This window comes from Spermophilus citellus (assembly GCF_964194105.1).
Source record: "Spermophilus citellus genome assembly, chromosome: 15".
Classification (NCBI taxonomy): Eukaryota; Metazoa; Chordata; class Mammalia; order Rodentia; family Sciuridae; genus Spermophilus; species Spermophilus citellus.
Window position 1 is genome coordinate 66,352,073 of NC_138195.1, and position 14,258 is coordinate 66,366,330.

At 49.7% G+C, this 14,258-nt stretch overlaps 1 protein-coding gene across 1 annotated transcript in view; it reads right to left on the reverse strand.

Annotated features, from left to right (window-relative positions):
- Positions 1-1,523: 1,523 nt before the first annotated feature.
- Positions 1,524-14,258, reverse strand: part of TLL2 (tolloid like 2) — a 122,786-nt gene continuing 110,051 nt past the window's right edge. Inside the window, exons 16-21 of the mRNA XM_081268857.1 lie at positions 13,252-13,432; positions 12,582-12,707; positions 11,053-11,180; positions 8,062-8,275; positions 5,675-5,925; positions 1,524-4,206 (exon numbers count right to left, since the gene is read on the reverse strand). Of these exons, the coding sequence (XP_081124983.1) occupies positions 4,072-4,206; positions 5,675-5,925; positions 8,062-8,275; positions 11,053-11,180; positions 12,582-12,707; positions 13,252-13,432 (1,035 nt within the window). The 3' untranslated portion in view covers positions 1,524-4,071. The remainder of the gene's footprint in view (positions 4,207-5,674; positions 5,926-8,061; positions 8,276-11,052; positions 11,181-12,581; positions 12,708-13,251; positions 13,433-14,258) is intronic.

The window sequence follows — 14,258 nt, forward strand, 5'->3', positions numbered from 1 at the left end:
GGGACACAGTACTGAACAAGAGCAATGTGGTCTCTGCCTCAGGGTGCTTCCAGTTCCCAAGACCAAAGTGACTAAGCTGAATCTGATGGTACCCGGAAGACAGAGAATACAGTAGGTCCTTCCTGCATTTAAGGGCCATGGAGACCCTACTGGCTGGTGGCTGCTTGGTCGTAGGCAGTTGGCAGCCTCAGTCTCTTAATCTGTAAAGTGGGGATGTTACAGTTTCCAATGACTAAACCATTCGAATCAATGCAACTGGTGCCAATTATGCTTCTATCACATGAAGATTCAAACCTGTGCTGAAGAACTGAAGTTTCAGGCCCAATACCCTCTGGCCAGGCTGGGGATGTGCAAGGCTAAGGGACAAGTGTGAGAGCTGTCTGCTTTGCTTTGCTTGTGCTTTTCTGAGTCCAGCAGGGAATTGTGTTCTGGGCTATGCGCTTGAGACTCACCAGGGGGTAGAAGGCTCTAGAGAAAGCCCCCTGCCACACCCTGCCCGAGCGCTGGTGGTTGTGGAGAAAATGATCATGAAGAGAACCCATTCTGTCTGAACTAGTAACACACACCCGGGACACACCAATAAATCCACATCGTTTAATGAGGCATCCTTTCTAAACAGATGTATGTTAGCTCCCCCCTCCACACACACATTCTCTTTGACATCATTTCCTGAAATGTAAAGTTACTCAAAATAAAAAATACCCATACATTTATAGATAACGCTTTAATTTTTTTTTTAAAGAAACCTTTTAGGCATCTGGGATTATTTTTCAGAAGTTCGGTCTATAAAGAAAAACCTTGAAAACATCTGCCGAAGCCAAAGGAAGTTTGTTCCCAAACTGAGTACTAACAATACCAGGAATTATCAAACGGATCAGGTGGATGGTAAATTCCTATGTGAATCTGCCAGTTAGCCCATATTTAACAAATAATTTAAACAGGCTGAGCCATTTGTGGATTCTATGACACTTTTGAGGGAAGTAGTAAAATAGAAATGGAAACTTTAGAGGAAAATAGAGAAAATAGTGAATCAGTACACAGCCTTGCCTCCTCTGTTTTGCTAGGAGCCACAAGCATATATACGATGTATGGCACCTTTGGTTGTAAAGTGACGCCAGCTAGCCACTGAGATGATTATGTTAAAATTTACATTCATATGCAAACTGGACTCCCGCTGTTCACCTTGGCCTGCTACCGGACTCAAGTTACGGGACTTTACGGGACTGCTGGAGAGTTCCCATTGGTTGGGGAAGGATAGTAGGAGGGAATTCCGGAGGAGGTGGGAGGAGACGGGGGGTTCCGGTCGGCGCGCGGTTCCGGTCGGACACCCTCGTGGGAGGACCGGTTTTTGACTTGCTGGCGCTGAGAGTGTTAGCGGCTTTTTCAAAATAAAGTTTTGTTCCTGCTTGATTGGCTCGTGATTCTGTGCCCAGCCAAGACTGCGGCACTGTTTGAAGAAATTCTACGGCCTGATGTTAAACTGAGACCCTTCTCCTGCTCTAGGCTGCAGGCCCTGGCTTCTGTGAGCTCTGATTACACTAAAATTAGACCAGGCTGGAGACCCAGACCCCCAAACTCCATCAGGTCCTTTGTTTGAAGTTAATTCTCTAGTCTTGAAGCTCTGTGACACCCAAGGCATGGCACCCAGTTAAAGGACAAAGCAAGATGAAGGGTCATCCTCTGGCTCCTTCCTCCACTTCCAGAGACATCTGCAGGCAGGTTGCTGAGCAACTGGAAGAGCCCATGCAGGGGCCTGGGTCTTTCTGCTCTTTGCAGGACTGTGTCCTGCGTAGATCCCCAAGGGTGCAGGCTTCCAGAGGAGGGGCCTGTCCAGCCCCAGCTGAATCAGAGCTTATCTTCTGGGTCTACGTCACTCATAGGCCTAAATAAAGGTTTTCATAAGGGCCCCATTGTTGTGAATTGGCCACACGGTGACAGTGGTTGGGGTCGTGTACTTTTGGAAACATTCACACTAAAGCAATGAATCATCAGTGTGTCACCAGGGTGCCCAATGCTGAAACCAGCTCTGTTTCTCCCTCCCTCCCACTTCTCCGTGGAATCTCATCATCTTACTTAAAACTTCTCAAGGTTAAAAATGCAGAATTCTCATCTCCTTGGAGAGAGACCCTTAGCGTCCTCCTTATGCATTCTGATTTCAGTTTCAATGTTGACAGACAAAATGGGACAAAATCAACCTCAGACGATCCACAGATCTGAGCAGCAGAACCCACCAGAACAGGCAGGAGGGGTCTGAACCGTGAGAAGAGGGACTCCATTGGTCACCTCAAAGTTCATCCTGGGCAGGGTCTGCCATCTACCAAGATGTGAGAATGGAGGCTGAAACTCAGTCCAGGGCCAAGGAAAGCCAGAGGAGAGCTTGGTGACAGCACCGGGGGCCTGTACAACAAAGCTCCACTAGTGGGTGGGCATTCTTCACACTGCATTGATTAAGGCTTTGACAGCTGATCCTTTACATACTTACATATATACAGACATATATTATTATTAATAATAATAATTTGATTTCTTTCTGTTTTAAGGGGAAAAAAAAGTATTCCCCTGCACTTCTTTTACTCTTCTTTGTATTATTCGAGTTTTTACTCCCAGCCATCATTTAATGGAACATCATCTTCTGGCGGCATATCCTGATCTTTTAAAAATAGAACCTCTAGCGTTTTACAAATACTGTGTTCAAAACGATGATTGATCCCAAAGGAATTCCAGGGCTGGGGAGCGTCTTGGCTCTGAGTGGAAGTACTCTCAGGGGCCGCCCTGTTTTCAACACCAGCCAAACAGGACTTACTGTCAATGTAAACATTATTTTAAAATTATTCCAACATAAATACTCTTTTAAAGCTAACATACCACAGCTTTTAGCTCATAATGCCCATAGATGCCTTAATGAAATGCCATTCAAAACTACATCACTGTTTAAATTATACCTTGAGGTGCTAAAATTATGTAAACATCATCCCCCATACATCCCTAGAACAAGTGCCATGTGTTGTGAATCCTGATTGCAAGTTGACCGGATGCTAGCGTTCCATTGATCGGATGCTAGTTAATCTGAGAAAAGTCATCAGCATACTCTTGAACCTGTCTGATTACAGGAGATTGGTCACAAGTAGACTTGTTCCACCAGGTGATGATTCTTACATAACAGAATGAACCAGTTTTCCACAGTGTTCACCCGAGAGGGACCTGAACGGGCCCCTCCTGAGATGTCTTTGCACGTCTTGCAGGTGCAGTTTGAACCCGCTGTCAGGGAGTCAAGGTTCACAGCAGCGCATGTTTCCATAGCTGGAGGGTCTTCCAGGCCCAAGGAGAGATGGGGATCCTCAAGTCAGTGATCGAGGGACTATCAGAATGAGCCAGGATGTTTTATTCTTGGCAAACTAAGAATTCTCCCCGGCAAATGTTCTGCTGGAGTTTAGTGGATGCTATGGCCCCTTAGTGCAATGAGGGATGGAGAAGCCTAGAGGGGGCAGGGAGGGCCATGCCTGAGGTCTTCCACCTTAGCGATGATAATGCTGGTGCTCAGAGCTCTTGTGTGTGCTGCTTGTTGTGATGTCTCTTTTCCCTGGATGTCTACCTTTTCAGGTTTCCTGGTCGACATGTCTCTGTTGGAGAGAAGGAGAAAGTTTCCAGCCAAAGCTGTAACAAGTCAGCCAAGCTTTTATTCTCACTGCTCAGCGTAACCTGCGTCTCCAGGATTTGGTCACATTTCCTGGCACCTATGGAAGCAGGAGGAAGAGGACTGACCAACCCCATGGCTGGCCTCTTGCCCCCCAGGAGCAAGGGAAGGAGAGTGAGCAGGAAGAAGCACAGCTTGAGTGGACTTCAGGCCTTAATCTCCAGAGGCCCACCACTGACAACACTGTCACCGGAACCAGAGAGACATCTCTCCTCCTTGGCCAAACATGCATGTGGGGCTTCATCCAAATATAGACCTTCAAGACTGGATTTTGAGTTTTTGCTTGAAAAAAATACTGTACACTGTTTTAGGGCTGATTTGCCAGGTGCTGCTGTTGTAAGAACATTCTCAGTTCCCATCTTTCGAGGACGTGGGCATTATTTCTTCATGTGCAGGGCATCCTGGAACTTGGTGCTGGTATATCGAGCATGAAAGCCTTTCTTGTTGATGGTGTCATCAGTGTGGAAGCGAATCATCAAGGAATCCCCTGCAGAGTAGATCTCTTCCAGTGGCTAAGAAAAGGAGAAAGGGAAACCAGGAGACCTGAGGTCAGTTGGCTGTGACTAGAGTTTAAACGAGGATGGGACAGGACCATACCCAAGGACACAGGATGGCCAATGCAGCCATGAGGTGTCCCTGGCACTGCAGACAGAGGGCATCCAAATGAGATCCTTTCCAAAGGAAAGCACTGCAAATTCTCCAGAAAGTTCCCTGAGCCCTGCTTTTCCAAACACGCTCCTAGACCCACAGATCACAGAGAACCTGTGGTTTATGAGGTGCACGGGTGGGCCAGGCACTGTGCCCAGCACTTCCAGATCTGACCTCATGGACACTTGCAAGAACTTTATGAGGCAGATTCTCCCTCCATTCACACTGAGGAAACCAAGACTCAAGTGCACACAGGTGGGTAGGATCTGAGCTCAGCTCTTTCTGACTGTGAATTACGTGCCATGCATCACCCAGCTCTGTCAATTCACCACTGTGTTTCCCGGGGGACCAAAATCTTCAGGTTATGTCCTGTCCAAGGACAAAAAGTGCACTGGAGCTGACTACACCTGTCAGAAAGGTTCTGGCAAGTTCCAAGACTGCCACCTGCCAGGTCCTAGTAGAGCCAAATGGGGCTTCCCACAGAGCGCTGTGCTTGAGACCCACCAAGGCTCCTCTCCACAGTCGAAAGGACCATATCCCAGGCAGTGCATCTGGGAAGTCACACTCTGTCATTCCTTCTTTTTTGGAGGGTGAAGGTAGATGGAGGGAAATTATTGAAAGACATAAATACCATGTCAGTTTTCTGTATACAAGGAGCTCCCATGATTCCAAAGGCTTTGACATAAGTCCAGCCAATAGCAAAGAAGATTGAGTGATGAACCCTGGAGGCAGAGAAAAGGGCTGGAGCCCAGTGTGCACAGTGTGCGGTGTGGCAGGGCCAGGGAGCCACCAGGGCATTGTACTGGTTGGCTCACTACATCACTGAGCGCAGTATACAGCCAGGCCCTGAGCCCCGTGCTGGGAAAAGAATAAACAAAACAGGCCTGTCCTGGTCCTGGGTTGGTGGTCCAGGAAAGAGACAAACATGAGAAAAGTGACAATGACTTTGAGTATAAGTATTATTTACAGTAACTGCTTATTTCATAAGCATTTGGCTTTGCATGGGGAGAGAATTATAAGTATAGGGAATACACAAAATCATAATTAAATAGTAAGAAAATCCTGAAAGAAAAAAAATGGGAGAGAGGATCCTTTGTAAAAATAGGGCCTAAAAGCCCAGTACTCTTCCTTGGACTGACCTCAGTCCAAAGCCTTCATGAACTGGTTCCCGACTCCCTCCCAACCTCCTCTCCCGGGAGCCTCCTGTTTCCCCCTCCCCTGCAGGAAACATGGGCCTCCTGACTGTTGCTATACGCGTTAGGGACAGTTAGGTCTCAAACTCATGCTCTGAATCCCTGGTTTTCGCCCATGGCACTGACACCCGGGACTCACCCCTGAACCACAGAAGCGGCCGAGCCTGGGTGCTGAGCTGTCGTAGCCGTCGTAGGCCTCCATGTAGTCATAGCCACAGTCGGCCTCCTCCTCCACCTCAAAGGTCCGGAATATCAGCTCCACGCCGTAGCCGTCCTCTGCCACGATCACCCAGTCACAGTGGGCCTGGCTTGGGTAGTTGTTGTCCCCAAACTGGGCATGGGAATACAGCTCTTTGGTCTGCACTTCGGCCTTCAGCCTGCCCCCACACTCTGCAGCAGAGAGAATGAGATATTCCCTCGGCACCCAGAACCCCCGTGCCTGGTGCGTGGCCTGCAGGGGAGGCCAGGCAAGGCCATTATGCCATGTCACAGGGGAGTCAACAGAGGCCCGGGACTCCAAGGTCAGGGATCCCTGAGGGGCCAAACTGGCCCTTACAAAACAAGGTTCCATGTTCCCATGCTGGGCCACATAAGGCCTCTGGGAATCCCAGAGCATGGCGCTGAAAAGCTGGCTGTTGTTTTTCTCCCCACACTTAAGAAGACGGGTGTAGATGAACGGTGTGCCCCACTGGTTGCTGGGATGTGGGATCTGGTTTCAAGTCCTGGAAGTGCCAGCAGCTCAAGATGGGCTCAGCAGCCCCCTAGACTTACTGTCACTTTTCATTTCTGCCAACAGAGGGCGATAAAGGCACATCAGAACTGCAGCTGAGTGCCCAAACCCAGAGACCTCAATCTACTGGACTCGCTCTTGCATTTGGGAGGTTTGACGCGGGTGTCACAGCCACACCTCAGCTTTGGGCTTGGATTCCGTAGCCTTGGCTTCTGTGTTTTACCAGGACAGAAGCCCAGGATGCCTTGGGCCTGTACCATCTTGTGTCTAGGCTACTAAAATAAAATGGGTAAATGAGACCAGATGGGGCTAGATCAGAAGCACCTGGAGGCAAATTCCTCCACCCTGTACCTCAAACTGCTGTACCTCCCAGGTGCTGCAACTCCCCTGGTGTGGATTCCGGCCATCCTGTTCTGAATGCCCAGGCCCAGCTGGAGTTGCACCCCAACCTGGGCCCCACTCTGACTACCAGCTCTTACTGCCATGCTCTGCCTACAATTTCTTCAGAGTCTGGGAAATTTCAAATTCCTGAGATGCAGACAGCAATGAGCACAGAGCAAGGCAGGAGGCTTCCTTCCCGCCTGCTCCAGGGCCCTAGGGGCTGACTCTAGTCTACCTGCACAGGCCCCTTTACCCCTCTTTCACTTCCAGCTCTGTCCAGCCACGGGGAGCACGGGAAAGCAGGAGAGAAGTCAGGTACTGCATCCCAGCTCCTCTCTGCCTGTTCCTCCTGTAAGTCACTGCTGGGGCTGGAGGGCCTCTGTGCCTGGAGTGATAGAAGTTTTGTGGGTCTATAGTCCTAGTGACTGTCCTGTCCCTTGCAGTGTCCCCACACCTTGCCCATGCTTTGTAAACAGTCTTTTTATTAAGTTCTCCACAAATAACAACTCTGAGTGTGTCCCCATTTCCTGCTGGGTTCCTAACCCTCCTTGAACACCCACATTCCAATTTCCATCTACAGGGACAAGAGGGTAATGTCACTAGTCAGTGGCCTTTCAACTTCGGTGGGGGAAGCCAGAAATCCTCAAGGTGCTGAAGAGAGTCTCACAAACCATCCAGTGTTTTGGGCTAGGCAGGGGCAAGCGAGGCTGCCTGAGGATGCTGGCTGCCATTTTACTGACCAGATTCCTGTTTTCTACCTCTGAAAAAAGGGGTCACAGGGTCCCATGATCACGTCCTCAGACTCAGCATCACACTCAGGTGGCCGAGCAGTTCTCAGGTAGCCCTGGGCTCTGCCACAATCTAAGCCAGGATCAAAGAGCCGACACTGCCCCCAGAGTGCTGGTCCCAGGTGACAGCTAACAGAGCAATGGGTGAAGAGCAGAGCTAGTTTACTTACTGACCTTTTTCTACCTAGCAAAGTAAACAAGTCACTAGCATATACATTTTCCCAGGACCCAATATAACTATTGATATCTTGAGGAAAAAATAATGGGGAGCAGAAACATGTTTCATTTTCCTGAATCAGTCCTTGGAGATAAAGAGGGCTGCTATCACCAGCCCGCTCCCAGACTTGGGTTCTGCAGACCAGAAAAAAAAAAATCACAAATACATTGTTCAAAGGGAGGAAGGAAGGAAGGAAGGAAAGAAACGCTTTCCCTGTCAAATTTTATCAGTTAATTAACATCAATAGAAAACCACCCTCTGCCTGTGGTGGCCAATGTTTCCTTTTAACAGGGACATTTTATCACAGCCGCCCTCCCCTCCCCTTCCCCCAAAGAGACACAAGGCAGTCCTTCCCTGCCTTTGACCCCACTCTCCTCCTGCCAAAGTGCTTATCGCCTGAGGCTCTGTACCTGTGCTGTACGCTGCCTGGAAGCCTTTCCTCTGCACGGAGGCATCCGAATAAAACCTGAGAAACAGGCTGCTTCCGGAAGCCACCACGGGGTCTGGTTTTTTGCTGCCGCAGAAGCGGCCAAGGATGGGGGCCAGGGTGTCGGGCCCATCGTACATCTCCAGGTGGTCATAGGCACATTCCTGGTGTTGCTCGATCTCAAACTCATTGAATGTCTGGGGAAGAAGGAAGAAAAAGTAAGGAAAGGGACTGGTGTTCAGCCGAGACCAGAGAAAAAGGCGGGAGGTAGTGCCCAGAGGCACCTGTCCAGCCACTGTGCAGAGGGCGGGGTCTCCCCTAGGCCTCCATTTTGGTCCCCAAAGCAACCCATGAGTTACCTACACTCTTGCTACTGACCACCCAGAGCTGACTTCTTCCACCCTTGCTTCATCCTAAGAGCTGGCACCGACTGTGCTCCTGGAGCCAGCAGCTGAGTTCAGAGCTTCACAATATCACCTTATTGAAAGTCCCTTTCTGTCTCATAGTCCCAGATGTGGAATATACATAAAAACTTAAATACATGACATACAACACATTATATACCAGGATTATATAAAAACAACATTATGATTATGTTATAATACTAATTACTATAACAAGTAAGCTCCAAATTATAATTTCCAACTTATTTAAAAGCACCTTTGTCAATTTCACTGAAACATTCTCAGGATTGAAAACTCAGAACCTAATGGGTCCTTATAATCCTGTCACGTGTCCAATCCCTACTTTTACAGATGAGGAAACTGAGGCAAGGAGATGTCAGCTGACTTGCCCAAGGTCATCCACTGGCAGAGCTTGGCCATGACCCAGAAGCTGTGGCTTTGAAGACCCTGATCCTCAAATTCTGCTCTACAAATGAAACAGGAGGGCAGGCTGCTCCATGCCAGATCAGAGTGACCATATTTTATTGGGCATTTTTTCCATGCCAAGTATTTATGAACATTTTCCCACTTAATTCTGGTGATGCTATAAGAAAAACAGTATGCAGAAGGGGAACCAAGTCATAGAGAAGCTACCTGGCTTGCCCAATAATGCAACTAGAGACAGAGCTAAACTTGACCCCCAGCGAGCCATCTCTAACCCCAACTCTTAATGATCACATGGTTGTATCACCTCCCTCCTACCTGCACCCCCTAAAAACTATTCCCTGAAGGTGTTCAGGGGACCCCTGAACTTCAGTAATACACAGGCTTTGCAGCCCCAGTGCAGGCTGCTTGGATGCTGAAGAGAGGACCAACTGACGGGCTGCCTATGGTGTCAAGGACACAGGACAAGGTGAGCAAGGACAGTGTTGGATGAAGTCTTGGACTGAAGGGCAAAGCAGGAGCGAGGCCATTAGTTGGGGGAATCTAAATTTAAAACAGGGAGGCTGGGGTAATGGGACAGAGGTGAAGGTAGGGAGGAGAAAACAGAAAGACCCCTCTAACACTTCACCAGGACGGCAAGTACCACGAATGGGAAAAGCTCTCACACCTCAGGTAAAAGGGGGCCTTGATGAGGGAGGATGGGTAGAGACACCAGGCAGGAGAGGGAGAGCAGGGCACCTGGGTGGGCCATGCAGTGGGAAGGAGAAGGCAGGCCAAGGAGGTGGGGAGCTCCCCAAAGCCATGTCTGCCTTGTCACTGTGAAACACCAGCTTCCTTGGGAAGCATTCAATTCACATTCTATTAGTAGCGAAAGATAGAATTCCAAGGGAATGTCTTTTTTAAAGGAACAGGTGTGTGCAGGCACCTTGGATAAAAGCTTCCGGTTGTGCAGGTTCACAATCCCATCCCCAGGGGGCGCCAGTCCCTCGGGTTGTCAGGGATGTACGTTGCCCCTGGGAACATTTTCCAGCAGACAGCAGGACTGTCTTTCTGCATTCACTCTAACTCACCCTCACCCAGTTTCCAGGCCATTCTGACTAACCCAGGGCAGCAGCTCCTGGGAGCGCAGCTGAGTAGCATCCCCTGTGCGGGCAGAGCATGCACAGGAGGTGCCTGTCCAGGGCGCCCTGCAGTCAGGGGTCCTTTCTGCACCCTCCATATCCCGGCAGCCCATTCTCCTGCCTCTGCTCCTCTTTCGTGGCTCTCATCAGTCAACACCCTCCCAAATCCCTGTGCCATAGTCTGCGGACCACCACGTTCTCTTTTGTTCTCTTCCATTCTCCCTGAATTACTGCTCCGGCAGTCTCGGGGCCAATCTTCTTCATCTCTGCAGAGGACTCGTTTTAAAAATGTCTGTCTGTCAGGAGTACAACAAATTCTCTAATACTCCAGGATATGAGAGCCTCTGGGGGCTGAGGAATGAGAATTGGAAGAGAGACTCATTTCTCCTTTGAAACAACTGAGCGTGACTACACATCAGATACTTTTAATAAATGATGCAAGGTTGTTGTTTTTAATTCAAGAAAGAATTCACATAATGCTGCTATAGAAAATTGAAGAAAGTTTAAGTTATAGAAGAAAATGAATAATAATATTCCCTTTGAGAAGACTAAGAAAAAAGACCTTTATTTTCCCATGCATATGTATGCACTGTACGTGCATAGGAAATTTCTGGAGAAATTTGCAAGGAAGGGTTGAGAATGGTCATTTCTAGAGTGCAATGGGATCTGGGGACTTTTGATTTCCCCTCCCCAACCTTCCATACTTATTAATTTTCCTTCTTTCTTTCTTTACCTTGAGAATGAAACATTGTGTAAAAAGTCAAAACTGGAAACACTCGAATCTCCAACAGCACTGCAGATCTGTGTGTTGGGCACCACCTCACCCAGGTGCCCCTGTAAACTGGTACGTTTATAGAGCTGTTCTTCATTTTCTCTTTTCATCTGCACAACAGCCCCCAGGAAGTGGGTTTCATTAGCATCCCCATTTTCCAGAGAGTAAAACCAAGATCCAGAAATGAATGACTCGCCCAAGTTTCTGATCTGGGAAGTGGCTGAGTGGAGACTCAAACTACAAAAATGACTCACGAGTTTCACCCTGTGGCCTGCGGTTGAAGAGATGTTCCAGGTACACTCCCTCCGGCTGGGGTATTTATCAGGCCAGTTGGGGCTTGCCAGGGTCCCCTCTGCACTGCTGATCTTGTGCGCACAGCCAGCTGGGCGTTTCGGACACATGGAGAGAGAATCAATCACTGCGGGTAGCACCAAAGGCGTTCATTCTAGGGGAGCCTCCCCCCTTCTCCCTTGTCTCAGGGTCATCAACATATGGGTGGCCAACCTGGATCAAGTGTCCCCTGGTGCACAGACTTGCCTATTTGTTTGAACTGGCTGTGCTGCCTTCCTGGCTGTGGCTCAGCAGCCAGGTCACCTCCTCACTTTTACTGTTCACATCAAGGTCATCATTGCAATCTGGTAGAGCTAAGAGCACAGACCCCAGGCTCATTTGGAGCTTGGTTCGAGTCCTGGTTCTACCACGGACGGGCCTCAGGGCTGTGTCTTAATTTGTAGAAGTGGTGCCACCCTTGCACATGTGGATTAAATGAGATCATGTGTGTGAGAGGCCCGAGCCGAGCGCTTCATCCCTCCGTCTACACGCTTCCTTCTGCTTTTCAAAGTGTTTTCACCTGGAGTCGGCCTGCTTCGTCCTGGTTACAGTGCATTAGCAAACGGTGGTCCCACGACTTGCTCAAGGCCTAGCACTTTGGCCAGTAGCTAGATTTCGTCTCCCTCTGTGCTGAGCATTGTGGTGAGTGTTTTGTATGCATCCTCTCACTCAATCCTTTCCAGGTCTAAAGAAGAAACTAGAAGGGGCCTGTGGTCTTCCTATCCTCCCCACCCACGACTTCTCCTGCTGGGCTTCGTGGCTGGGCCAAGGCATGAAGTCTGTGTTGATCACAGAGGGGCAAACTCCCTTCCCTTGACAGGACAGAGGGAAGGTTTTTTTCCAGAATGACTGGACATTGATAGCCTTCTGGCCCTGAAGAACTCCCAGCAGTGAATGGGGCTGGAGCAAAATATATTTCACTATGAGGTCTGTATTACTGTAATAAGTAAATAATACTATGACAGGCATAAATGGCCAATATTTATTAACATCTAAGGGTATAATATGTATCAGACTGCCTGAAATACTTTCTAAACATTTTTACAAAAACTTTAGGAAGGAGATATTTAGCACCTTTTTAACAAAAGAGGAAACTGTGACTCAGGGAGGTTAAGTAATTAGCTCAAGGTCATACAGCTAGTGAATGGCAGAGAGAGGATTTAGACCCAGGTAGTCTGATTCGGCTGCCCACATGTATACCCACCCTGCTATTGTAACTCAGCTTAAAGCCCCTGAGGCTGCCCCGTGCCTGCTAAGACCTGGCAGGAGGGCCGCAAGTGGTCGCTGGGAGGAGGGCAAAGGCCCAGCCTAGGAACACTGCGGAAACCTGGCAGAGGGTAGGAGGCTGCCCACGCCTGTTCCCGCCCACGCCCCACCCTCCCGCAAGCACATGCGCACTCCGAAGGCAGGGCAGGTGGCCGAGGCAGCGTCAGCCCTGCAGGCTCCTGCTCACCCTCTTTACAGTCGTGTCCATTCTCATGCAGCCGGTAGCCGCTCCTGCACCTGCACAAGTAGCTCCCAAACGTGTTGACACACTCATGCTGGCAGCCACCATTGTCCTTGGCGCACTCGTCCTTGTCTGGGGAGGTCAAGGGACTCTCCTAAGAGGAGCAGCCAACTTGGGAACTTCCCTGTGGTTCAGAACCTGCCCAAAGTGGCCTCCTCCAGGGGCCTCCCTGATTGACCACCCCTGCTTTTCTCCTGATGTGGAGTCTCAGATTTGGGTGTCACTTGGCTTTTGTTTGGGAGGGTTGCAGCCACCACCCAACAAATGCCCAGACTTGCAGGGAGCCACCGCAGCTAGAAGAGGCCAAGGAGGATTGTCTCCAGAGCCGACTCCTTGATCTCAGATTGCTGGCTGCAGAACTCTAAGAGGATACGGTTCTGTTGTTCTAAGCCACCCAGGTGTGGTAGTTGGTTATGGCAGCTGTAAGAAGCATAGCCACTGATACCAAACCAAACCAGACAGAACCTCTAGGTGCAGGCTCGTTACTGCCAAGGCAGAGGGCCCAAGAGAGAAGAGAGGGAGTAGGAGACAGGAGGTGCCCAGGACACCCGGGAGGCTGAGGGCCTGTAAAGCCACCTCACGCCCAGTCCCTGGCCTCACCTCCAAACCCACACACCTGAGAAGAAGTGGGCCCTGAAGCCGCGTTTGGAGACGGTGTTGTCAGACTTGAACTCCACGCGCATGTTGTTGCTCTGCGAGGTGATGACCTCGGGGGTCTCTGAGCCACAGAACTTGCCATGCAGCCTGGCGTCAGGGGACAGGCCACTGCGTACCTCCACAAAGTCGTACTTGCAGACCTACAGGGAGCAAGGTGCAGAGCAGTCTGTTCTGAGAGCTGCACTTTGTCATGGAGCCTGATGGGCTCAGCCCACCCCAGGGGAGGTTCCCCTTGACTCTCTGTGTCAGCACTAGAGGGAGTCCCAGAGGGCAATGACGGGGACTTGGCTTTCCAGCTGAGGCTCTTGTGCCTGGCACCGTAGTTTATGGCTAACTGTAGCCTGATTTCTACTTATTTTGTATATTGGGCTTCTACATGAGAGTTTGCTTGAAGAAAGGCCCCCACTGCTAGAGAAGGAGAAGGAGGAAGAGAAGAGGAGGACACAATCCAACTCTATCATATTCCCACGGAGAGAAACTAAAGCTCAGAAGGGGAAAGACATTTTTCTGAAGTCACACAGCTAGCCAGTGGTGGAGCCAGGACTGGAATGGCTCGTGTTACCTGCTGTAGCAATGACTTTTCTTAAAAGCAACTTGACTGCTGAATGGTTTGAACAATTACTTTCGAGGGTTTATTTTTCCCATGCAGCATTTACTTGGTGGTGAATCCCTCACTAGCACCTGAGTCTTTGTGTATCAGGGTCATTAGCATTGAGGTCTCTTCTGAGTACCCCAAAGGGCTGACTAGGTGACAACCTGGCTGGCACTATTAGGGTGAGAATCCCAGCTTGGTTGGGGCAGGGGGAACATGGAAAAGGGCTTGTGTGCCCCCAGTGTCCCTCCAGTTCCAGGTGCAGACAGGGAGCATTTCCAACAAGCACTCTGATTCAGGACGCTGCCTGGGCCTCGCCTGACTTGGTCATCCAAGACCACTCTCAAGAGAGGGAAGAGGTCCTCTCTAGCATC